The sequence below is a fragment of the Caloenas nicobarica genome, chromosome 1, assembly GCF_036013445.1.
Source record: "Caloenas nicobarica isolate bCalNic1 chromosome 1, bCalNic1.hap1, whole genome shotgun sequence".
NCBI lineage: Eukaryota > Metazoa > Chordata > Aves > Columbiformes > Columbidae > Caloenas > Caloenas nicobarica.
The window spans coordinates 2,191,052-2,216,963 of NC_088245.1; the positions used below are offsets into that span (position 1 = coordinate 2,191,052).

At 47.3% G+C, this 25,912-nt stretch overlaps 1 protein-coding gene across 1 annotated transcript in view; it reads right to left on the reverse strand.

Annotated features, from left to right (window-relative positions):
• Positions 1 to 25,912, reverse strand: part of LOC136003220 (collagen alpha-1(VII) chain-like) — a 110,517-nt gene that overhangs the window by 60,056 nt on the left and 24,549 nt on the right. The window contains exons 17-47 of the mRNA XM_065658617.1: positions 25,443 to 25,582; positions 24,033 to 24,156; positions 22,512 to 22,655; positions 22,011 to 22,183; positions 21,425 to 21,556; positions 20,158 to 20,232; positions 19,538 to 19,618; positions 19,422 to 19,448; positions 17,344 to 17,388; positions 16,558 to 16,626; positions 16,357 to 16,443; positions 15,664 to 15,690; positions 15,445 to 15,498; positions 14,035 to 14,106; positions 13,584 to 13,619; positions 12,620 to 12,655; positions 12,305 to 12,340; positions 11,482 to 11,514; positions 10,164 to 10,235; positions 9,283 to 9,342; positions 8,419 to 8,454; positions 7,199 to 7,279; positions 6,515 to 6,559; positions 6,159 to 6,230; positions 5,580 to 5,615; positions 5,420 to 5,455; positions 3,997 to 4,038; positions 3,668 to 3,721; positions 2,286 to 2,324; positions 2,108 to 2,143; positions 427 to 534 (exon numbers count right to left, since the gene is read on the reverse strand). Coding sequence (XP_065514689.1) covers positions 427 to 534; positions 2,108 to 2,143; positions 2,286 to 2,324; positions 3,668 to 3,721; positions 3,997 to 4,038; positions 5,420 to 5,455; positions 5,580 to 5,615; positions 6,159 to 6,230; positions 6,515 to 6,559; positions 7,199 to 7,279; positions 8,419 to 8,454; positions 9,283 to 9,342; positions 10,164 to 10,235; positions 11,482 to 11,514; positions 12,305 to 12,340; positions 12,620 to 12,655; positions 13,584 to 13,619; positions 14,035 to 14,106; positions 15,445 to 15,498; positions 15,664 to 15,690; positions 16,357 to 16,443; positions 16,558 to 16,626; positions 17,344 to 17,388; positions 19,422 to 19,448; positions 19,538 to 19,618; positions 20,158 to 20,232; positions 21,425 to 21,556; positions 22,011 to 22,183; positions 22,512 to 22,655; positions 24,033 to 24,156; positions 25,443 to 25,582 — 2,108 coding nt within the window. The remainder of the gene's footprint in view (positions 1 to 426; positions 535 to 2,107; positions 2,144 to 2,285; positions 2,325 to 3,667; positions 3,722 to 3,996; positions 4,039 to 5,419; positions 5,456 to 5,579; positions 5,616 to 6,158; positions 6,231 to 6,514; positions 6,560 to 7,198; positions 7,280 to 8,418; positions 8,455 to 9,282; positions 9,343 to 10,163; positions 10,236 to 11,481; positions 11,515 to 12,304; positions 12,341 to 12,619; positions 12,656 to 13,583; positions 13,620 to 14,034; positions 14,107 to 15,444; positions 15,499 to 15,663; positions 15,691 to 16,356; positions 16,444 to 16,557; positions 16,627 to 17,343; positions 17,389 to 19,421; positions 19,449 to 19,537; positions 19,619 to 20,157; positions 20,233 to 21,424; positions 21,557 to 22,010; positions 22,184 to 22,511; positions 22,656 to 24,032; positions 24,157 to 25,442; positions 25,583 to 25,912) is intronic.

Genomic DNA, 25,912 nt, shown 5'->3' on the forward strand with positions numbered 1-25,912 from the left:
TTTTCTCAATCTAAGCTTTTCATGCTTGCAGCTGCTTTGCTCCCCTTGTACACCCACCGCTCCAGCAACCCCCAGCCCTCAAAGAGCACAAAGAAGCTGATGGCTTTGGGGAACAGCTTCTAGCTACCCCCATCAACAACAGGGGTTGACTGATTCCTATTTCTACTGAAGAAAGCAAAAAAATGAGTGTTTTGCAGTCCCATCAGTTTAACCTGAATATCCAAGATCCTTGTGTGAGCCATTATCTTCTTCTAGCTTAATTGTTTCTTACAGTGGCTGCAAGTCACCGCAACCTGCTTGGCGACAGAGGTGACCCTGAAGCCTTCAATGACTCATTTCTGTCTCTCATTTCCTTCCAGGTCTGTCTGCCCTCCAAGGATGACAGATGACAACACACAGGCTGTGCTCAGTGGCATGCAGAGGTACCTGCTTTCTCCTGGAGGTCTTGCTTGCCCTGGAGCCACCCAGCTGCCAAACCAGCCTGTCCAGCCCGTCCCGCAGTAACGCGTTGGAGAGGTCCCTCAGCAGTGCCAGCTGCAACCAGTGGAGACCATTAAGGCAGAAGTCCAGTGCCAACCTCCTGTTCCTGACACACGACAGTGCAAGTGCAGCCACCCCTGAACAACGACCGATGCATTTCCAGTGGGGCTCACAGGGAACCTGGTGAAGTGATGTGTCACAACAGCCAAGGACTGTTTTAAATACAGGTGTCTATGGTTTGGGCATCTAGGAGCTGATTGGTGGTGCTTACATGGTGGGTCTCCCCATCCTGAGTAAAACCCCAACATTTGATCAGATCAGCCAGTCCCTCACCTCCCTTGGTTACATCTCCAGAGCTCAGAATAGTTTGGATTAGAAGGGACCTTCAAAGCTCCCCCAGTGCCCCCCCTGCCATGAGCAGGGACATCTGCACCAGCTCAGGTTGCTCAGAGCCCCGTCCGGCCTGGCCTGGGATGTCTCCAGGGATGGGGCATCCACCACCTCTCTGGCCAACCTGGGACGGGGTCTCACCACCCTCACTGTAAAAAATTTCTTACCCATGTCCAGCCTGAATCTCCCCTCCTTTACTTTACAACAATCACCCCTTGTCCTATCACAACAGGCCCTGCTCAAAAGTCTGTCCCCATCTTTCTCATCAGCCCCTTGTAAGTCTGGGAAGGCCACACTAAGGTCTCCCCGGAGCTTCTCTTCTCCAGCTGAACAGCCCAACTCTCTCAGCCTGTCCTCCCAGCAGAGCTGTTCCAGCCTCGGGTCATTGCTGGGGCTCCTCTGGCCCCTCTCCAGCAGGTCCATGTGTGTCCTGTGCTGAGGACCCAGAGCTGGCCCAGCACTGCAGGGGGGTCTCACCAGAGCGGGGCAGAGGGGCAGGATCCCCTCCATCCTCCTGCTGCCCATGCTGCTGGTCACACAGCCCAGGATACGGTTGGTTTCTGGACTGCAAGCACACGTTGCTGGCTCGTGTCCAATCTTTCATCCACCAGCTTACAGAACAGAGCTGAAGGTAACGAGCACAACTACACCTACCTGCCTGGCAGATACTACAAGCTGAGCCTCATCACACTTCCTGAGCTTGATGGCCACCTTGAGAGTGCAGAGGGAGGCCATCAGTCTATCAGTGCCGTATTGCACAGTGACTATTCACTATTACTTGTGTTATGAGCTGAGGATCAACCCAAACTGGACTTTGTGCTGAACAGGACACACAGCATGGTCAGAGCACCCAGGATTTTGTGTGGGTCTCCTCTTGCTGAGTGCGCAGACCCAGTGCTGGAGTACAAGCCAACCCAGGTGGTAGCACCAAGTTCTGAATGGGTATTTGCCAAGTCTCAATGTCACACAGGCCTCAAACCCACCGTCCCCCCCATAACATAGCAGCAGAAAAGCTGTCGAAGAAGCTTTTCAATATACATGGTAAGCTGTAAAAGGAAATCTGATAACCCTGCCTTCTATGGAGTGCTGGTTCTGGACCTGAGGGAGCACACATAGTTTCAAGAAGGCCAGAAGAAATAGATGAAAAAGCTTAATTACAAACACCTTGTCAGAAGGGATAGATGAAAAAGCTTAATTACAAACACCTTGTCAGAAGGAAAGTCAAAGCGTTACCTACCTTGATACCATTTGCTTCAAAAAGCCTCTCCAGATCCTGCAAGAGGAAAGAAGGGTCAGAACTTCTCCAGCCCAGGAAGCCTGGGGGCACACAGTGAGTCCCCTCTGCCATCCCAACCCCAGGCAGAGAGGGAAGTGTTTCCAACATAGATATGCTCTATAATTTTTATTTTATTTACCTTCATTTCCACTGCTTTGCCTGGTGGACCGGGTTCTCCCTTCAAATGAACAAGAATAACTCATTAATTAAGTCATTATCCTGATGAGCAGCAGGAAGAGGAGCTCTGAGGAGAGGCAAGAGTCACATATCTGGCCCTCAATTCTGCTACCAGCCCACTCAGTGACCCCAGACAAATCCCCATCAGCTCAGAGATGGGGGCTGAATCCCACCCTGCTCAACGGGCTTCTTCACTCCACCATCGGATTCAGTTGCTGGCTTCACTCTGTACAACAGGCCTGGATCAGAGCCAGACATGGCCACCATCAAAGTGGGATTTGGACCAGAGCTTTGCACCATCCCCTTCTCCATTTCTTGGCAATGTGCAAGGTGTAAAGAAGCAAAGGTTTCTGAGGGCCCCTCGATGCCACCAATGCCGTGGTGGCTGTGCAGAGGTAGCGGCAAGGAAAAGGATGGTCAAGGTGCCCCCATGGGTGGTGGTCCCTTCTGGAGGTGGCTGTGGACCTGGTGGTCCTTTGTACTGCCACACGTGGTCCCGGTCAAATATCTCCAATGGGTTGGACTCCCAACAACAAGTCCCATGGACAGGCTGTCTCTTCTTGCCCAGCATGGTGTGGCTCTCCAGGTCAGTGATCCTGGGCCACCATTGTGGATGAAATGATGGATGAGCTGCAATGGCTTGGGAAGTCCAGTCGCGGGGTGAAAAACATCTGCTGAGGTGGGGGATGATCTGCCTTTCTGACAGGCTTCATTTCACTGAAATCTGGTTTCTGTATAGACAGATTCCGGTGGAATGAAGGGTGCCAGGAAGGCCCTGAGGCTGCTGCATCTCCATGCCAAGGTGTGCCAGGGCAAAGGAACCCCTGCCTGAACAGGGTACATGGGCACAGCCCATGCATGTCACCTGAATGAGTCCTTGCCTTTGCAAAGACCTGGATCTTGTACCAATCAGGAGATCCACCTGTACCCACTGATGCTGCCTTCTGCAGTGCCTTTTTCTCCATTAGGTCGAGGAGCTGGTCTTACCTCGAAAAATCTCTAGATGTGTGTGGTATCAGAAATCTTTTCTCCTTCCATCACTTTCTGATGTGCTCTTCAACGTGCAAGGGGAAAAGAAAGGAAGGAAACTTCCCTGAACACTTTAGAAATCTATCCCATCTGGCTGCTGCACATCTTCCTCCCTAAATGTCATGCGTCTGCTTAATTAAGTTCTAGGACTACAACATCCCTGTGACCACAATTTTACAAGCCCAGCTCAGAAATTGCTTTGAAAATCCAATCTTTTGGGGGGTCAGAAGAGATCTGAGATGGGTACTCTGCCCCTCTGGCCAGGCCAACACAATGACACCAACACAAAGATTCCTCTTCGTATTTGGGACATACCTTTGGACCTGGAGGACCTCTTTCACCTTTCAAGCCATCCTTTCCGCGATCCCCCTGTAAGCCAGCAGGAACATGTTAGTTCTTCATCGCCTCTAAAATTCCCAGTGGAGATGTTGGTTTCATCATGCATCGTGTTATTTCTCACACACTGGCCCCAAACTAACAACATCTTTCCCACATGGACCAGCCAGCCTTTTCTTGTAACTATCTCATGGATTCAACATAATTAAGTTAAATCTGGAGCAGCTCTGCTCTTCACTTGAAACATGCTGCTTAAATAATCACATATTCAGCTTCAACACACATCTTCACCAGCAAGGAGATCGTACCTTGTCGCCTTTCAAGGTGATGGTGTTCTCCAGAGAAGACATCTGCAAAAAAATGGAAGAAACCTTGCTCACAAAGTGAATGATAATGTCTTTGATAAAAGCTCTCACCTCCATGTGTCTTTTGTCCCTGTTAGCCCTTATCCATCAGCACAGAGCCAGCAACCTAAACCTAAACCTGCCATAGAATCATAGATATAAACCTCATAGAGAATCATAGAATCATTTTAGTTGGAAGAAACCCTCAAGACCATTGAGTCCAACCATTAACTCAACACTGTCACTAAACCATGACCCTAAGAGCCTCATCTATGTGTCTTTTAAACCCCTCCAGGGATGGAGGATGTCCCACTGCCCTGGGCAGCCTGTTCCAATGCCCGATAGCCCTTTCTGGGAAGAAATTGTTCCCAATATCCAATCTAAACCTCCCCTGGAGCAACTTGAAGCCATTTCCTCTCATCCTATCTCTTGCTACTTGTGAGAAGAGACCAGCACCCTCCATGCTCCAACCTCCTTTCATGTAGTTGTAGAGAGTTTGGACTCAAACTGACAGGGAGCTGAGATATATGGAGAGAAGCATCCATCACCAGAAGGCAATGACTCCTTGTTCCTGCCTTCTTTTGAGTTCCAAAGTTGGTGGAAACCACTGTTTTGTACAGGAATAATACTGCTGAAGGTGGTCGGTAGCATTTTGCCCACTTAAAAGAAGCCTCTTACTCAGATCCTGCCAATGTCTCATCCCTAGGGATGGAAGATAAATTCTAGCACAGCTCTCACAAGAGGCTGTAGCTGCCAGTAGTTTGGTTTTGCACTGGGGTGGCTTTACCTCCACTGAAGCCAATGGGGTGAAAAAATGCCTCCTTGCACATTCATGTACCAGAACACCTTCCTGATGACCTCAATGGCCTTTCAAAATCTATTCCAGGCTTATTTTTGATGAACCTGGATTGAGTTGCTCGCTTTTCATCTGATGCAACTTGATGTTAGGCCTCTTAGCCAAAGGAAAACTCCATGCAAAGGCACAGGAGAGTCCTGAGCATCAGTCATCCCATCTAAGCACCTTTCCTAGAAGGCATCCATCTGTCTGTCTTGACTCCAGAAGGAGCCCAGATGCCTTGATTACACAACAGGTACTTGATTAAAGGTATCAGATGGGTTCATAGATAGCTTTTAGTCTTTCTTGTGTCACAATCTTTTTGCATCATCAATAACAAGCCATCTGGGGTGGGATTCATGCATATATCTGCTGCACTGCATTGCAACTTTGATAAGGTTAGGAGGGAAATCCACTCTACAACATGCATGGTTGCAAGCAATATGTTCTGGCAATGTGTCCTCCATAGCACCATGGATTCATGAAAGATCTCAATATATCCCTTCCCTCTGCCCAAAAATGTGTAAAACAACATAATTATGCATTACTCACAAAGCTTCCAGGAGTCCCAGGTAGCCCAGGCTCACCCTATGAAGATAAAACACCACCGCACCCCAACCCCCAAAAAATAGTTAGTGGTGCAATTCAACATTTTAGTCCCCAAACAGCCTCTCTCTCATGCAAGGTTATAGAGGGGAATGTGCAAACCTACAGATTCGCCCTTGTCTCCCTTCTCTCCAGTGTTTCCCTAGGAGGGGGAGAGAGAGGGAGGATGAGAACAAGCCATGGTAGGGGAGGGGATGTCAGCAGACTCCCCACTTCTTGCCAGCTCAGCATCTGATGGACTAACAAACCCATCTTCAAGCAGCTGAGCTAATGAAATCTGGATTTCAACATCTCTCCCATGGAGGAGTTCTCTGTTATTTAATAACAAAGCTATTGGAGGGAGAACAGGCAGAACATAAGCGCATCGCTCCCCTTCCTCACCAGACTGAGACAGTGTTAAACATTTTATTTCAAGCAGTGTGGAGCTGGGGAAGGTTTTGCACACTCAGAAACCCCCGGTGCACAGTTCTGCTATTTAACTTGTGCTCTAGCTAATCAAAAAAGAAGCGAGAAACAGCTCTAATCGTCCCTTTTGAAGAGGAGACCCCCTCCCCAGGAAAGAGGAAGGGAGCTTCCTATGCCTCCCAGACTGCAAGACAGAAAAATATACAATTTTTTTCTTTGACTGGGATTGCACTATCTCATGTCCTCCCTCTCTCAACTGCTTCTTTAGGGATTGCCTTACATCCTTTCCAGGTTGTCCTGTGTCGCCTTTTATCCCCTGCTCTCCAGGTCGTCCTGGGAGTCCTGGTGGACCCTGCAAGAGAGAATTCAGAGAAGCAATCAGAAATTATTTTTGATCACATCCAGCAGCTCAAAAAAGTAAAATAAACAAGAGAAATGCTACCCCTCTACCATTTTTCAGTAAGAAAATAAATATTTGCACATGGACATTTCTCAGTGGGGACTCTTGTTGGGCTGGAGAAGGAAGTTCTCCCCTCCTGCACTGACCAGGGATACCCGGGCAGCAGCAGAGCAGCCTCCCCTGATACCCCATCACTCACCTGGGCAGAAAATTATAATAATAACAACAATTATTACCCTGATTCCTCTCTCTCCTGGTTCTCCAGGGACACCAGCTTCTCCCTAAAAGAGAGGAGGAGGAACTTCTAAAACCTTTTTTGGCCTTTCTTTTTCAGCCTTTAGCTTTGGAAGATAAAACCAAAGCTAAAACAAGAGAAAGAAAAGTCAAGGGCAAGATGAAGAAGGTTCTTCATAGTCTTGTCTAACCTAAGGACAAGTAAACTGGAAAAAAAATGAGCAGGGGTCAGCTCTGGGCAACCTGGGCCAGTGTTTTACCACCCTCATTGTAAAAATTTCTTCCTCATATCTAGTGTGAATCTCCCTTCCTTTAGTTTAATACCATCACCCCTTGTCCTATTGCAACAGGCCCTGCTAAAAAGTCTGTCCCCATCTTTCTTATCAGCCTCTTTTAAGTACAGAAAGGCTGCAATAAGGTCTCCCTGGAGCTTCTCTTCTCCAGCTGAACACCCCAGCTCTCTCAGCCTGTGCTCCCAGCAGAGCTGTTCCAGCCCTCGGATCATTTTTGTGATATATATCCCTTAATGAGCAAATCGTCATGCCTAATTAAAGGTAATTTGTGCAGCCTTGTCTGTTGACCACTTCTTATTGCAAGGGCATAACCTGGAGTTGTTATCTTGGTACAGAGCAGTGTACCGAGAGGTTCAGCATGACCATCTGACTGGATCGTTAGCTTCTACTTACATCTTTACCTCTTAGTCCGGTCTCGCCTGGTTTCCCAGGGAATCCTGGTTCACCTTTCTCTCCCTTCAGACCTATCTCCCCCTAAAGAAAACAAGACTGTTGTTACATTCCTCTTTTGCATTTCATAGTCCTCAAATTTTAAACACTGCGGGGCATATTCAGACAGTGTGCCAGGCCCCATGGCCGTGCAATTGCTTCCTGGCTGAAGCTTGGGCTCAGAGCACCTACCCTGCTCTAGGAAGGGCTGTGCTTATAGTATTAGCTTAGCAGGCTAGGCTGGAGAGCATCCATCTCTACTGTAGTCCATCCATCTCTAATGTAGTCCAACCAGACTGCACCATCAGCCTTGGCAGACATTGCAGGACAGACTCTTCTGAGGTTCTCCCCCTCCAGGAAACTTTGCAATTCAAATAAGGTGGCCCATTAGTGGAGACCCAGGACATGGGTCTAGTCTTGAGAGAGAAGCGTGGACAGTGTGGACACAGCGTCGGTTTCCCCTCCATGTTTTAACGCCTGTTCCCATGTAAAATCAGTTGAGCTCTCACGCATGGGCACTTACGCATCTACTATGCTTGGGGTTTGTACAAAAGAGACCTTCCTCATCACTCAACCACCTTACCATGCCTTCTCCCAAACCAAAATACCTCTTGCTGCCTTCTCCACTTTGCAACTGCTTTAACACGTCTTGTTAACACATCCTGCCTTGGATGCATCTCATTTATCTCTTTTGACATCCAATTTCTCCATGCCCATGAAGTTTATCCAGCCTAAATATCCCATTCACTGGGCTCTGTATTGTGCTGTAACAATTCCCAAATCCATATGCTCCTTCAGCCAAGCCTGAGGAGCAACACTGAGCAATGTACACAGCAAGGCAGATTCTCTGAACAAACACCATGTTTGGCATGTTTTCCAGACCTCTCTTGACCAGTTTTGAACCTTTGCTAGGAGGAATCCTACAAGCCAGGATTTACAGATTTTTTGAAAGCCTCATTAAAGATGCAAAAGCTTTTTTTTTTCCTATGCAGGGCTCTGTGTGTCATACAGAGACTCCAGCAAAGCAGGATTTGTTCAGACCTGTCAGCTTTTGGACACTCCCTATGTTTTGACACTAAGCCCCATGGCAAAGATAAAACCCCACTGACTCAAGATGCTTTGGGTAACACAGAAATCAGTTGTGAGACATTGCTTTATGCCTTGCAATCACTGCATAGACTCACCTTTTGACCTGGTTTGCCAGACAAACCTACATTTCCCTGCAGAAATAAAGACGGTTAGTCACATGGCAAGAATGATACGTATAGAATAATCTCAGGTGAGAGTTCTCTGTTGTACCTAAAGGGTGTAAACCCCAGACTCAGTGCTCAAAAGCTGCTCTCCGATTGAAACGGTGTAGTAAAATGCAGAGAAGGGGAAAATAGATGGTGTCCTAGGAGAAGAGCACACACTGTCTGGATGCATCCAGCTTCCCCACTTCTGAAGCCATCAATACTTTGGTGACTAGCTTTGACAGAAGGGTAGGGACCTCGAAGTTGTTAGGATTTGCAAGTTTTTGCTGGTTTAAAATGAAAGGGACTTGTAATATCCCCATAGGAGGGAGCACCAAGGCATTAACCCAACCCTTACTAGAAATTGGTGAACTCATGTGGGAGCCACCAGAAGCTTGCACCTTCTGAGACATAAAAGTCAGGAAGATGAAGGTCAAGTCCATGTTCAGGTCACGAAGCCATTGGAAACGGGGCTTCTTTGGCTTTGCTGCTTGGAGAATTACCAGTTGAGCATTGACCATCTGTGTTTTCTCCAGACTCATGAGTGATCTTCTCTCTGCATTTTGGAGGAGCCCAACCCCTTTGCACCTGAGTGTGGAAGACAGTGCTAACTACCCCATCACACAAGACCACCATGGGATCTCCAACCGTAGGGTGACAGCCCAGCTCCTTACCACCACCCCAGGATTAATTTCCTCAGGGCTGAAGGCCAGAAAACTCACATGCATGGAGGTGACAGAGAGATTTTGTCTCTGAACCTCCTGATGTGTCTCCTTAGCCCTCCCCTTTCCACACCCAGCAGATTGCCCCACTCACCCTATCGCCTGGGTCTCCCTTTAGCCCAGGTTGACCAGGAATGCCGAAACCTGGACTTCCCTGCAAAAATCAATGATGATGCTTGTCTCAGTGTGACATCTGGGGAGATTTTCTTCTTTGCAACTTCACAGAGCCACAGCTAGGGCTAAACCCTGTGCTGGTACTACCTCTCAGTTTGTCCTTCATGGCCACCACATGGTCCCTCTCCCATCCTAACAACACTCCTTGCCACTTCTGAGAGATGCTATTGTGGAGAGACAACTTCCACTAGAGTGATATTTGGGAGACCCATGATATGCCTCAGTTTCCCCATCCCAATCTTGCAGATCTTGGCCACAATTCTTCCACTGCCGGGCACCAGCTGTGGTGGCATGACCCTGCTCCAGTCACTATCTCACTCTTGGGAACAGAGAATCATAGAATAGTTTGGGTTGAAGGGACCTTCAAAGCTCATCCAGTGCCACCCCCGCCATGAGCAGGGACATCTGCACCAGCTCAGGTTGCTCAGAGCCCCATCCAGCCTGGCCTGGGATGTCTCCAGGGATGGTTCACCCACCACCTCTCTGGCCAACCTGGGCCAGGCTCTCACCACCCTCAGTGTAACAAATTCCTTCCTCATGTCTAGATAGAGCAGATCTTAGGGATTTTCGTCAACCACGGGCAGGCGGGTGAGCTGGGAATCAGTGACTCTACATCTGTCACTGACTTCCTTTCAAGGAGGTTTTGACTTCTCAGTGTGACAAGTCTCCCCTTGGTGTACAGCACATGGGTGCTCCTTGTTAGCACGAGGAATTCCATCTACCTCAGAGCTTCCTTTGTGGATACAAACAAAACAAACCCTTTTACCCATAAAGGATGTGCCAAGAAAGCACGTACATTACCTTCTCTCCTTTGTCTCCTTGTATTCCTTTGTTTCCTTGTCGTCCCAGGGGCCCTGCTGGTCCAGTATCTCCCTGTGAATAAAGACATCCTCAGAACTAATAATATCATGCAGGAAAACAAGCCCTGTTCATGTGGCTGTCTAGAGCTGCATTTTGTACTTTTAATACACTATGAAAACCATTCCCTTGCAAAATCCACCCATCCATCCACCACTAGGTTTACACTTAAGCTTTCTCTGTGGTACCTGGTCTTCCACCATACAAAACCCATCACAGTAGTTCCACCCTCTCCAATGATGCGACTTGTATAAGGTAAAGCACCATGTGTGCATTTGTAGTAGTATAAGCAGGATACAATTCAGGTCCCAGGTCACTGCTTAAAGGCAGACAGCCCAAAAGAAGAGAGATGTTTTTGGTAATCAGTGTTAAGCTCTCTGGACAGTAAGACCAAGGAAGGATGTTGGCTCCAACATCCAAGCCCAGCGAAAAGGACAAACCTCATTGTCTCTAAAGTGTGAGGGAGGTATGAAGGACTGTAGGGTATTTTATGAATGCCAGCAGTCAAAAAGCTAAAAGCAGTAGTAAATATTCCTTACAAGGATAAGGGAGATCTTTTCTTTCTCTGCAAATTGGCAATAAACTATCAAGAATTTTAAAAAATTTGATATTCCAGACCACGTTCCACCATGAGGCCTGTGCAAGAGTGAACTATATCCACCTGCCTATAAAGCAGATGTACAATATGGGCGACATGGTCAAGGCACAGATCTGCCTCAGAAATTGCCCTGGTTTGAGAAATTCAACTTCCTTCAGTCACAGGGATGACAAACACTGGGTCAGGGACCCAGAGAAGTGGGGAATCTCCATCTGTGGGGATGTTAAGCACAAAAGATCTTGAGCAACCTGACCCAGCTTTGATGTTGGATCTGTTTTGAGAAGGAGGTGGGACTAGAGACCTTCAAAAGTCCCTTCTAGCCTCAGATGTGCTTTGATTTCACGTCAGTGCGTCCCTTGGATGGCAAGTAGCTTCTGTGCATTGGCTGGATCTGTGCTTCAGTGATCTCTACCTTCTGACACTAGTACATGGAAACCTCAAATTCCCCCATGGACTGGGGCTAGAAAGACAATGACAGGCATAAAATGCTAATAAAACCAAAAGAAATATCAGCAGGGCAAGCCTATTGCTACTTTTCCAACCTCTCCTCTCTAGTCAATCACAAGGGAGATATGATTTCAGATGGTGAAATATGCTCCAACTCTCACTTTTTCAGGCCGAGTTCTCATCCAAGTTTCAAGCAGTGTTAATTAATGGACTTACCCTGACACCTTTCTTGCCTGGAGGTCCCAAAACCTGAGGATAAAAAGAAATCACAAAAATGTTCTCTTATTTGGGGAAAAACCCTTTCAAAGGAAGATCTATTCATATCTCCTTTTCCAAAGCAAGAGAATCTCAGCCTTGTTATGGGATAGGAAACCTATCGCCTGCACCGGGTCATAAAACACCAGAAAGGGCTACAAGGCAAACCCCAAACCCAGTGAAGCTTGTGAAGGAATCCCATCAACTTTTTAAGTTTTAGCTCCGGGGATGGAACTGAACAACCAGTGGGTCTCAGTCCTTAATGCAACATCCAGCTGCTCCCACAGCCCTCGCAGCAATGCTATGGGGTACACAGAGATGGCCACCACCAAGGTTTCTCCTTAAAGCTGCCCTAGCATTTGGAAGGACATGAAGAGGAGGCTGTAGGAGCCCTGTTTCCACATGGGAATGAAGCAAAGGAGACTCATCAGCAGCTCCTCTTCAGCAAGGACCAGCACAACCCCATTGGGAATGGGGAGCTTGAGTGGGGGACAGGCCTAGAGCACAGGGCTTCAATGGTAGGAAGGCTTCAGCCTGATGTTTCCTGCACAGCAGTGAAGCTCCTTTGAGGAGCCAGTGGGCAACTGTGGTGCTGGGCTGGAAATACAAGAAGTGGAGCAAGGAAGCAGAGGACATAGTTGTCTGGAGGGTCAAGGAAAAGGTCCATTAATTCTTCCTGCAGCTCAGTGGGACACATCTCTCTTGGTCCTTGGTCTACTGGCACCACTGGTGGTGATGCTGCATAGCTATAGCACAAGAAGGACTATAATCCACTCCTAGTTACCCCCATAGCTGGAGCACCTGGAAATCCTGGGTTCCCCTGGCAAGGCAAGAGGACATAAAATGAACAATGAAAAACTTCTTCTCATTGCTCTTCCCATCCGTTCCTTAAATCAGCTCAAAACTCATTTCAGAAGCACAAGATGGAGAGGAGACGCTGAGCCCAAGTGCATTCCTGGGGGTTTCATCTCCGTGTCACCCTCCAACAAACACACTCAACTGCGCTTGCAAGAGTTGCACAGATAGAATAAGCCGGGGAAAGTGAGGACACCTTCACCTGAGCTAGCCAAACATGTTGTTCTCTTACTATTTGACTTACTTGGTCTCCCTTCTGCCCTGGAGGTCCTGGGAATCCCTGTAAGACATCAAAAGAGAATTTCCACTGGACTGAAAACAGACTTGGCACTTTCAGTCTGTGCTGTAGCGAGAAGATCCCAGCCAGAGGAAGCAAAGGAAGAAGCTTCTTCAGCCCAATTTTTCACTAACTACCAGACAGCTCTTCCAGACAGCTATGAGGGCTCTTGGGTGAGAGATGGAAATCCCCATGCCCATCTCCAGCACACCTGGTTGCCATCTACCAGGAGACCAAGCACAGGGCAGCAAGCTCTCATCTCAGGTCAAGCCTATCAAAGATGGGCCTTTGCAAGCAAGAAAAGGTATGAAGACAGCTGTGAGATGCATGGGACCTACCAGACCAGGTCAGTGTTTTGCCTAACCCAGCCCCAGGACTCTGCTCAGAGGTGGAACCTGTGAGTAAATGTACCCGCTGTGCTTGCAGGGCCTTGCTTCTGCAAGATCCACTGGCTGGAGGAAGACTAACAGTCTATTTCCACTCTTCATGACTCTAGCTGCTCTTAGGAAAAAATGCTGCCATTTCTTTTGACTTTTGAGGTTACAATCAAATATACGTGCGGAACAAGTGCAGCTGGGGGAGCTGTAAAAACAGCAAACCTGAAGCACGTCTCAATAAAACCAATGTGTGAATACTCAGTATGGACTGGCAAAGAATATTCAAGGTTTGTTTGTCAGTGTTTGGGGATTTACCATTGGTGCAAGGTCTACCCCATGCACTAGAGCTCCTCCAGCAGCAGTGAGCTCCCGAACCTTGTGGTTACGTGGCTTGTAGCTACAAGGTCCAGTTACAAGGTCCTTTGCGGGGCGGACTTCAAATTCCCTCCCTCTGGATCTCCAACCAGATACCTCAACTGCTCTGTTTTGAGGCCAAAAGCAGACCCAGTGATTCTTCCCCTCCAACTCAGCACTCCAGTGCCAGCCAGTCTCACCTTTTCCCCTTTAACACCACCTTGCCCTTTGTCACCCTGGAAAACAGAAGATGCTTTAGTCAAAACAAAGCTCCACTGGCAGAACAGGATGAGACTGGAGGTTCAGACACTGCAGAAGAACATGCTGAGCATGTTACCTTCACTGGACATTATGAAAGCAGGGGGAAAGCAAATTAAAAAAAAAAAAAATTACATACATGTCATATATATATAGTATATAGCATATGTTTTATGTAGTCCATGCACTTATATATTGCATATTAATTACCTGTATCGTGTCTATAATATATTAAGATACCTTATATAATAAAACGTATTACTATATAAACCTTATACATACTGCCTAATATTAAATTGCATGCCTGTTATGATATATGGCTACTATATAGTCATATCGTAATCATCCCCCTTGGGCTAATGGATCCTGCAAGCATCTGAAACAAATAATGACCTTTTCTCCCCTTGGTCCAGGCAGTCCGGGAGCACCATCTAGCCCTACAGCGCCTGGCAGGCCAGGTTTCCCCTGAAAAGGAGGATACATTATCAAATATTTTTATTCTAAACTCTTTGTTACCCATCACACTAAAGAAAAGGTTTATTATTTAATTCTGCAGAAACACAAGCAGAGAAATGTCTAGACTGATGTGCCTGGTTCCTTTGCCACTGAGGATTTCTAGAAATATTTATGTATTACCAGATTTCCTTTTTTTCCCCACAAATAAGCTATGGATCACAGGCTTTACTCGGTAAAGGAAAATAAAGATGTGTTTGCTTGTTACATGGGAAGACAGAGGCTGGGTACCTATGGTGATCTGGCAGCAGCTGCCTTCTCCAGTGGCTCTTCATGGCTGTGTTGCTGTGTGACCACAGTAATGCTGCTGATGCAGAAATGGTGAAGACTGACATATGGAAATGGCCGGTCTGTGGAATATAGCTCCACAATACGGCAAAGGTAACAAAAAAAGCTCCCATATATGATGACGGACAGTAATAGACACCTTGGGTAGGATGCAAGAACAGGATATACATATAGTCCCTGAGTAATCTTTCAGGTTTGAGTTATTTGTAATGCAGGGACTTCCCAAGACAAACGTGGTTTGTTTTATTCCTAGTAGTCCTCCATGGACTTTTTTCTTCACTCATCTCCCCTTGAACTCGAGCTTCCTATACCCAAAACCTCCTTGTGGGACTTCTGCAAAGAACCACCTCCTAATGTTTGTCTTGAATCTGCTGCCAGCTCAGTCTATTTGCTGTCCCACACCTTTGGTCCCCCTTCTTGCCACTCTCTGGACCTGCCCCAGTTCTTCTCTGTCCTCCTCAGACCAGGGAGTGGGATGTAGGAAGGAGCAGGGTTATAATCAGCTGCTCCATGGGTGGTAGAGACAGCGGGGGCTCAAGGGTGAATCACTGTCGCTTTGGAGCAGCCTTTATCAGGCGGCATTTGTTATCATCTACCAACATGATTGACTACACCACAGAGCTGATGATCATGGTGAGCACAGTGATGGATGCACTTCTCGCAGCTGTGCCACAAGGAAGATCTTGTCCTTGCTTTTGGCACAACAAAAGGCTGTTATCTCACGCCTTTACTGGGTTTCTAACATTTCCCTTTTGGCAGTTCCCGAGTGATGGGTCAACAGGATGAGGCTGACAAAGTGAAAAACGCTTAATTTGCCCTGCTTAATCTGCCAGCCCTCATCAGCGGAATGAAGCATCCCAAAGAGGCAGCTGATGAAAACTGGCAGTAGACATTGTCCCTCTACAGCCACCCCAGGTGGCAGACGTATCCCAAGGCCAACAGCCCTTTCCTACCGTGGCTGGCAGATCTTCCTTAGCTACTGACCGTGGGAGGACCACTCACCGGCTCTCCTGCACTTCCTCTGTCACCCTTGAGGCCATTCCTCCCACGAGGGCCCTGCATAAAGCACAGGACAGTCTTACTGCATGTCCCAGCAGTCCTTTTAGGTCTTGATGGACATCTGGTAAGTATGGAAATCAGACCCTTTCGGGCAGCTTAGAAATCATTTTTATAAAGGCTTCTCATCACGCACAGAAGTGAAAGCCAATTTCAGGTACTTACCCTGATACCTGAATCCCCTGGTTCACCCTGAAATATAAAAGACAAGGAGAATTACCATGGGGTGGTAATTTAGACTGGGAGTCTTCTCTAAACATAGTCCCAGCAAAAAGCTCCTACAGGCTAAGTCCAGAGACCAAAACCCCCAACCCCAAGGGAAGATGGAGCTTTAGCAGAGGTGTCTGCTAACCCCCATGCTCCAGACACCTCAACCTCCAAAATCTGATGACAACCCTTCCTTAGGGTAGAGGAGGGGAGTTTAGATCTCTTGATCTCTGCTGAGACTTTTTGACCCACAGTCAGTGCAAGCAGACTTTTGGTGACAACCATCAGCCTGGTTTTGGCTGTGCACAGCACAGGTGATCCTGGGTATTTCACTCCAGGATCACCAAACAACCTTCCCAGGGACCTGGAGCTGGAAAAGTCTTAGTTGGTCCACATCAGACCATGTTGACCATCATCTTTCCAAGCTCATCATTGATTCCCGCTGTGTTGAACAGCAGGGCCCTGATGATGGGAATGTTTTGCAGGGTTCCTCCTTTCATGCCTCAATGGGACAATCGCATGACGGAGAGAAGAAATGTGTGTTCCCAAGGCCCATGAGTGAACAGAGCATCCAGAGACCCTGGACTATGTCGGGTTCCCTCTTTCTGTGGTACAATATCACAGAACCATGCTTCAAACAACCACGCTCACCTTGATGGAGATCCCTGGTGGCCCCTGTGGCCCTGGTAAACCTGGTGGTCCTGCTACCCCAGGAACCCCTGGCTGCCCTTTCTGTCCCTGCAACAGCAAAAACAGGAGAAGGAGAGACACGGGCTCTCTCCCAACTCCTTCACTTCTCTGCCAGCCCTTGAGAGGCTGAAGGGTCCACCACACCTTGGGTATGATACTCACGGGGGGGCCAGGCTGACCATTTTGGCCAGGAATCACCTCCACTCCTCCCAGGACATAGCCTGGTTCACCCTGCATACAAAGGGAAGAAGACACGTGCTTAGCTACGTTGGGAAGTCCAGGTGCAATCGGTTATTTTCATAATTTAGGGGCAATTTCATGATCACTGTGACTCTAAAATGAAACAGCCCCTCCTTATGATGCAAACCCAAACCACGTGCTTGCAGCAACTCTTTGGCAGAGGTACCAGAAACCGCATGAGCTCTGTTTACTGGCGTGGCAGAAAAGTAATTCCAGGCAAAAAAAAAAGGAGGTTGGCTTTCAGCAGGACCTGCTCCCTGGTGTATAGCCAAACAGCTCAGGTGGATGCAAGGAAGGAGGAGGAATGTGCATTGGGGCATGGGGGAAGGACAGGATAGCTGCTCCTGGGATCTGCCCACAACTGATCTTCAAGTCCTACCTTTTTGTGTCCTAGATGTATTCAGACAGGCTGGTTCATAGTGGAAACTCAGGAAGGCAGAATGACCTAGCCAAGCAACACCTTGTTCTGCAAATAACCAACTGAAGTGTGCCTGTGATAAGGACTGCGCACTTTTCTCCATGAAGACGTCAGGTTCCTCCTAGCAAAGCCGAAGGACATCTCCCCAAGCTGAAGACTAGCAATGTAGGGCTGGTTACATACAGCTCCCAAGTTCATATTCAACACAGGTCACTATACAAATGCTTAAGAATTAGAGATCAGAGCAATACAATAGCTTTTGCCCAATGAAACACAGGAACAAAACTCACTCTGTCTCCTTTTGGTCCCGCTGGTCCAGGATAGCCAGGAGATCCCTGGAATTAAAAATAAATCCTGAAGCTTTAAACAGCAAAGCACCTGCAAAACCATCATTGTGGGATGTTCAAGTTACAGACCTGTCTCTAATAAAATTTCATTCACTTTCAGAATGGTCACAAAAATAGGTACCTAGAAGTGGATGTTGGTCCCAATATTGATGAGAAATATCTATGTGTCATCTATGGGTCCAAGCTCCTTTCAGGCAGGTCAGAGATCAGAAGGTCTCCCCTCAGCTCCTGTTCTCCAGCTGAACCCCCAGCTCCCTCAGCCGCTCCCATCACACTTGTGCTCCAGCCCCTTCCCCAGCTCCGTTCCCTTCTCCCAACTCACTCCAGCATCTCAAGGCCTTTCTTGGCGTGAGGGGCCCCAAACTGCCCCCAGGACTGGAGGTTTGGCCTCCCCAGTACCCAGCACAGGCCGGTCACTGCCCTGGGCCTGCTGGCCACACCAGTGCTGGTACCAGCCAGGGTGCTGGTGGCCTCTTGGCCACCTGGGCACACGCTGGCTCATCCAGAGCAGTGGATGTGGTCTACCTTGACTTCAGCAAAGCATTTGACACTGTCTCCCACAGCATCCTCACGGCAAAACTGAGGAAGTGTGGACTGGATGATCGGGTAGTGAGGTGGACTGCAAACTGGCTGAAGGAGAGAAGCCAGAGAGTCGTGGTCAATGGGGCAGAGTCTGGTTGGAGGCCTGTATCTAGTGGAGTGCCTCAAGGGTCAGTTCTGGGACCAATACTGTTCAATATATTCATCAACGACTTGGATGAGGGAATTGAGTGTACTATCAGCAAGTTTGCTGATGACACCAAGCTGGGAGGAGTGGCTGACATGCCAGAAGGCCGTGCTGCCATCCAGCGAGATCTGGACAGGCTAGAGAGTTGGGCAGAGAAAAATTTAATGAAATATAACAAGGGAAAATGTAGAGTCTTACATCTGGGCAGGAACAACCCCAGGGTCCAGTATAAGTTGGGGAATGAGCTGTTGGAGAGCAGTGTAGGGGAAAGGGACCTGGGGGTCCTGGGGACAGCAGGGTGACCATGAGCCAGCACTGTGCCCTTGTGGCCAGGAAGGCCAATGGGTCCTGGGGGGGATTAGAAGGGGGGTGGTCAGTAGGTCAGAGAGGTTCTCCTGCCCCTCTGCTCTGCCCCGGTGAGGCCGCATCTGGAATATTGTGTCCAGTTCTGGGCCCCTCAGTTCCAGCAGGACAGGGAACTGCTGGAGAGAGTCCAGCGCAGCCACAAAGATGCTGAAGGGAGTGGAGCATCTCCCGGGTGAGGAAAGGCTGAGGAGCTGGGGCGCTTGAGCTTGGAGAAGAGGAGACTGAGGGGTGACCTCATCGATGTTTATAAATATATGAAGGGTGGGTGTCACGAGGATGGAGCCAGGCTCTTCTCGGTGACAACCAACAGTAAGACAAGGGGTAATGGGTTCAAGCTGGAACACAGGAGGTTCCACTTAAATTTGAGAAGAAACTTCTTCTCAGTGAGGGTGACGGAACACTGGAACAGGATGCCCAGGGAGGTTCTGGATTCTCCTTCTCTGGAGACATTCAAAACCCGCCTGGACGCCTTCCTGTGTAACCTCACCTAGGTGTTCCTGCTCTGGCAGGGGGATTGGACTAGATAATCTTTTGAGGTCCCTTCCAATCCCTAACATTCTGTGATTCTGTGGTTCTGTGATTTCCAACTGGCTGTTGACCAATAGCCCCAGGTTCTTCCTGAGTATATACATATATATATTACTGAAGGCAGAGTTCATAGTCCTTGTCCTTCTCTTGGACAGCTCTGGTTCACTGAGGGTTACTTGCATAGAAATGTGGCCATGTTGTATTGCATTATTTGTCAAATCTCTGAACAGAAGGAAACCTACTCAGAGCTATTCAGTGACAGCAATAGCCTCTCATAAAGACAAAATGGGTCACTTGGTTCTCCTGTCCTGCTCAATGCAACCGGCCTTTGAAAGGCTTGAAAAGCAAAGTTTTAGGGTCCCACTGTATTGATGATCTTTGCTGCATTCAAAATACTTACAATACCACCTTGGATACCAGGGAGACCCTGCAAAACATAAGACAGAGATTTGAGAGACATGTTCCCTTTTTTTCTTAAATGGGAATTTGACAAGGTTTGTTAAAACGAATACTTACCATGAGCCCAGGGGGACCAGGAGGACCTGTCCGCCCCGGTCTGCCTGGCAGCCCAGGAATGCCATCCTTCCCAGGTAGACCCTAAACAGAGGGAAAATAACAGCATGCAGGTTATAGCTCAAGATCTGCAAACCCAAAGAGCTTCATGCAGCACCAGCCTTCTGTACCACTTGAGGGAATCTCCAATTTCCAGCACACACACGCCTCAGATCCCTTTTGCCTGATTTTCAAAGCTGGCAGAGAATCATAGAATCATTTTGGTTGGAAGAGACCCTCAAGATCATCGAGTCCAAACATTAACCCAATACTAAACCATGTCCCTAAGAACCTCATCTCCGCATCTTTTAAACCCCTCCAGGGATGGTGACTCCACCATTGCACCGGGCAGCCTGTTCCAATGCCTTACAACCCTTTCCAAGAAGAAATTTTTCCTAATTTCCAATCTAAACCTCCCCTGGCGCAACTTGAGGCCATTTACTCTCACCCTGCATGGAGCAGGATATATCAAAACACCAACATAAAAGATTTGAAGATGACTTTTTGCTAGATCTCTTCCTTGGTTCTAATAATTTAGTTGCACAGTAATTAACCGAGTGGATGGTTCATGCTGGTGGACTCACCCTCTCTCCTTTCTCTCCCTTTGGAATAAAGCTGTATGGGTCATAGCCTCCATGAGCTGGTGGTCCCCTGAAGCTCTTGAAAGGAAAAGGAAGATAGAACAAATGATAATGAAATTATTATCTGCCAAGAATGGCAAATAAACCCAAACTGAAGTGACCATGAAATTCAGACTAGCGCACCCCTTAGCTTATGCAACAGAAAAAAGAAGCAGGGCTGACCATTCAGGAGACCTGTTACTATCCTGAGACTATTTAAAGCCTCCTGGAGGTCATGTGTTATCTATCGTATCCCTGGCTTATGTCTTGAAATCGGGAGAACAGGATGGAGAACAGAGTTATGTGAGAACAAAATGCAGTCAGGGAGTGTATCGATGCCTCATGAAGTCTTGCCCCATGTTACATATACAGTTGAAGATCTGCTTTTTGGCTCAGAGAGACGCTAAATATTCTTGGTTACATATCTGCAAGACTTCAGGGTGGTGTCAATGCAATTCTTCTCCCCTATGGGAGCAACTGTGGAAAGGAGTTTTGCAGAGATTAAAAAAGACCATGATTCAGTCATCCATGGACAACATTCATCTTATCTAATTTTAGACTGCCATAGCATAAACATCACCATCTGAGCTATTCTGCCAGTGTGGACACCTGCCTATGAACTCCAGCATGACCAAAATTTGCTGACCACACTGACTAGTTGTCCACCAACTACTCTGGAGACTCTCATTTTCTCCAGGGAAGCTAACATAGACTGTTCAGACTAGCTGGCTACAGCCCACCAGTAAACACACTAGATGGGCACATGGGCTTTTGGGTTGTCCTCCTGTTCTTCATGTCTTCTGGCCTTCTGCTTGGTAGGAGAAGTGGTTAGATTTGCCTCCCAACATTTTTATTTCTGAAGTAAGAAGCAGTGGCAGCTTGGTGGTCTGTTCAGTGGCTTGTGTGGAGTCTAGAGCTATCTGAGAAGCCACAGAACATCTGGGACATCTGCATGGGGCTGACAGGTATGAAGCAGGAACTATGAAAGGCCTGCATTTCATTGGTTTGCTGGGAAGGGGCACAGGAGGCTGCTGCATTTCCCATGCTGAAATGTCAGCTTCTAGGATGACCTCCTCAAACATGGACATGGTTTCCAAAGTTAAAGGTCTTCACACTGATATAACTCCACTGCACACCACACAGGCATGAGAAGTGACCTGATCAGAGCGGTGGTCAATACGTTCCTTTGAAATATAATCCCCTGGACAGACACCAGCGAACTAATTCTTACCTTTAAACACCATGGACCACAAGACTTCTCTTCTTTTTGGGTAAGTGGTTCAGCTGGTGATGGATCAGGGACTTGCAGCTTGCTCTCTATCTCACCAAATGGCAATTGCTTATCAGCTTCATGCCTGGTAACCTACAGCATGGAGTTTGGTTTAGATTAGTGATCCTCCAGGTTTTGGAACCAGACATCAAACACCAGCCTTCAACAGGTTTCAAGAGGTCACTGCATTTTTATATCACCAACCTTTTCATTGAAACAGCTGTAAAATATCACTCTTGGAGATACTCTTCAGGTGAGCTCACATCTGCACCAATGACCCATCAACCAGCATTAGAAAGGGGCAATGAATTTATAATACATTCAAGCAGCCTTATGGAACAATACTTTCAAAGCCTTATTCTGGCTTCCGTAGTTCCGTTCCCTTGATTTCAAAGATTCATTATCTCTAGGGTTGGACAGTAAATGAGGTCAGGATTGGGTCCCAGTGTCCAAAATCTGTTCTGACTTTGCTCAAGGAAGATTGCCCTTGTGCATGACCAGGGCCAGGCAAGCTGGCTTATGTTCGAAGGGCTGTGAAGCAGCTCACCTCCTCGGATGGTTGAGGGTCAGAACAAATGACTTCTATCAGCTCTTGGAGGATCTGGGGGAAGTCGTCAAATGTGGTGACATAGAAAACGTTCTGGAGGTTCTGCTGCAGCAAGATGCTGTTGAGCTCAGCGGGGTCAGCTCCTGAGACACCCACGGCAATGATGCGGATCCCTGAAACACATCGCTCACTCAACGGAAGCAAAAATGTCTCAAATCAGAGTTTCCAAACCCTTCATCACAATCTTCCTGTTAATAACCTCTGCTGGGACTAGGTAACTCCAGTAGCCATGCGAGAACTCACCTGGAGAAACGTGTGTGAGTTATAGCAAACCAAGACACTCAAGCTGGGAACAGAGAGAAGGATAAAGGAGTGAAGAAAGGATGAAGGAGTGAAGAAAGCCAACTCAAAGTGCAGACATCACATAATGTACCACCCTCAACCCTCTGGAAATCATTGGAGAACCAAGGCCTCAGGGAAATGCAACAGGGCAACTCTTACCCAAAGCATGGGCTGCTCTGGCTGGTGGCAGCACATCATCCTGGGATCTCCCATCAGTCATGAGGACCAGGACATGAGGGAAATCTGGTCTCATCCCTCTGGAGGACTGAAATATCTCCTTTAGCATGTAGGTTAAACCACGACCTGGGTAAACATGGAGAGGGATGGTGTGAATCTGCCTGTTAGGTCTGCAGGTGGGGACTGTGGGTATCCTTCCACAGATGGAGAATAAAGAGCATTCAGTGAGGCCCCATAAATGGAGAGGAACCCCTAGCATGGGGCAATGTCTTTTGAGAGAAGACAGCAGCAAATCACGTTGGCTGAAATGGTCCAGGCTGAATTGAGCAGATCATTTTGGAAAAAAGAAAACCAAAACAAAAAACAACACCCCCCCCCACACACACACACAAAAACACAACAAAAAAACTTTCAGGAGATTTGAAGCATTTCGCTTGCATTTTAGGAAAAAAACCCTACAGAATTCTCATTTCCAAATTTCTTTAGAAAGACCAGGAAACTTTCACAAAGAACTCTCCCCCAATCTGAAATGGTTAAGAAGCCCCCAAACAGTATGGAAAGACTCCCATGAGGGGTAAAATGCCTCTTTTCACACAACCTCCATAAAAAGAAAGATTAGAGGCAAAATTACCTAGAAAATTGCAATCTGACCAGTTTCACATGTGCTTTCCCCAACCAGTCCCATCAAAATTATTGTATTTTGATCAGCCGCACTTTTCTGTGTTCCTGACCAATACCATTGAGTCAGGATGCGGTATATAAGCCTTTAATTAACACACCTCAAGGCTCCCCTTTATGTTGACTGACAGGAAGACATTTAGGTTGCATGTTTAAAAATTGTAAAGTTAAAATTAACTGTTAATACCGTCAGTTTAACATTACTGCTCATGTACCTTCAGAGAACCAGGTATACCCTGCTGGGAATGAGTAGGTGGAAAGTGCTGTCTGTCACGGAGCTTTCTAACTACATAAGAAAAGTATCTTAATTTCCAAGACACCAAGCTAATGAAGAGCGGTGTTATTTATACAACAGAGGTGAGCAAAGGACATTTACATGATGACACACCATGAAAATAGGACGGGGCACATTGTTTTGTTGTTAGGGTAACGCGGCAATAATTGTTGGAATTTGCTAATTAAAATGTGTATACAGTGGGCAATAAGGATGCTTCACCATCAACTATCCTTACCTAATGTTTATGAGCTTTTTCTCCAAGCCAGGTATAAAAAGCTCTCTCAGGTGCAGGCAAGGTTATAAAATAGTGAAGAGAAACCCAGTAGTAAAACTAGGACATAGATAAAGAACACCAGGCTAGTTGGAAAGACCATCCCTGGAAATAAAAAATAATTAAGTCCCCCATTTACAGTTTTGAAGAACTTTGGGCCATAACTTTCTAGCCAGGTAAATGGGTTTAAAATACTCAGGTAAATGCCATCCCTGGTCTCTGGCCTCTGTCTTGGTCTGGAAGATCCACCCCATGTGTGCAGCTCATCCATACACACCTGTTTTTGTGTTGCCTCCAGTATAGCCCAGTCCCTTGACGGCTTTCAGGACACTGTTGCGGTCCCGGTGCTGGCTGAAGTGGAAAGCTGCCCTGGGCTCCTCACTGTATTGAGCAACAGCAACCTGCCAAAAAAAAAAAGAGGTTAAAAACGTGTAGGGCTCAGGCACACAGCAAATGTGCCATCACACAATAAACTGCCTTGAGTTTGATAATTCGACTAGTTGTGGTGCAACAGGAGTGGAAAGAAGTTGTGTTTCTAGGCACAGAAATGGAAATGGCTGCTGGGTTGATAGGCACATAGGGCACAGTCCATATACTTAAGCATAGGCAAAGTGCTTTTTAAGACTTTCTAGGGCAGGGGTGTCAAACTCATTTTCACTGGGGGCCACATCAGCCTCGCAGTTGCCTGATGTAATTTTAGGACTGCAGAAATGTAACTACTCCTATATTTATACAGTCCTAAAATTACATTCAGCCCTTTGAAGGCAACCACAAGGTTTGAAGGCACCCCTGTTCTAGGGCATCAGAGGTTTCTGCACAGGACTGATGGGACACCTGTGCACTTCAGGCAGCTCATGGTTGGGTGGGACCATCTCCTGCTGCAGCAGCTCCCATGGCAGCACCCATCATCCCTCCTGAATTAAACCCTTGATCTCCATTGAGTGCAAAAGGAGGCGAGCTATTGAGTTCATACTATAGCCATCTAGATCGAAATGTCTCCATTTCTCCAGAATTGTTTGTTACCCCAGGGTAAAGTCGTCATGTGCCTACACCTTCAAGACTACCTGTAAGTAAAGAGTGCAAGAAGCTCCCTGTTCCCTGATCAACCGAAAGTAAGCTATGCAGGTCTCCCTTTCGAAGGGCTAATTCAGATATTACACTAATTAAACACAAATGACTGCCAAAAATTATCTACTGAGTCTTCCAGTTGGCTTTTCTGAGTCGTTGCTCAACGCTGTAGGCTTCATTTGCCCTTGAGGTGTTTCATAGCATGGTTTGGGGATCTGGTCCTCTGCTTGTCTGTGCTGGTGTGTGGTGGATCTCCCATCTCAGTCCCCACCTGGGTCTCCACTCATTAGCAGGCTGGATGTGGGCAGAAATGGGGTCTTAGAGGGGGACCCATACCTGGCATACCCCTGGGGTCCATAACCTAGACAGCATTTCAATAGGTCTGGGATTTGCTTTCTTCCTGATGACTCACTCTAGGAAAAATAACCATGAAATGGAAATATGTCCAAATGAGCAGGCTGAGATTTAGAAGACTTTTATTCATGTCTTTGTTGGACACACACGTCTTTAGGCAAAGCCTTTCTGAGCCACAACATGTGATTGTTGTCATCGCAGGAGTGACCAAAGGTGAACACTTGGAAGGAAAACACCTTTAGGAAATACAAAAACAAAATCTTGCCTGTGTCCCTTCAGGCCCAATCTTAGGGAAATAGGAAATGATCCGGAAGAGGAAATCCTTCACTTTATTGAAATTGCTCTGGCCAATACTCGAGGACTCGTCCACCAGGAACCCAATGTCTGCTTTGAACTTGCCACAGACTGCAGAGGGAAGAGAGAATCTCCATAAGCTGGGGGTTCCTAAAGCAGAAGCATGTTTCTTTGTGTTCAGAGCAACAAAACAAACCCGAGCACAAAAACCTCTTGCGATGCCAAGTGTCGGTGAGTGAGCAGGAAGCACCTTCATCCCACAGGGCAGTGGGACCGTCATTGCATTTGATGGGGTTTGTGTCTTCCCTTTCCCTGACATTGCCTGCTCTCACTACTCAATGAATAAAGACTAATTTGGGCTCCTGAGATCAGAGAAGACCATGGTCTCTGGTGGTTTTGACCTACTGCTACATCGTCATCGAATCACACATGGATACACAC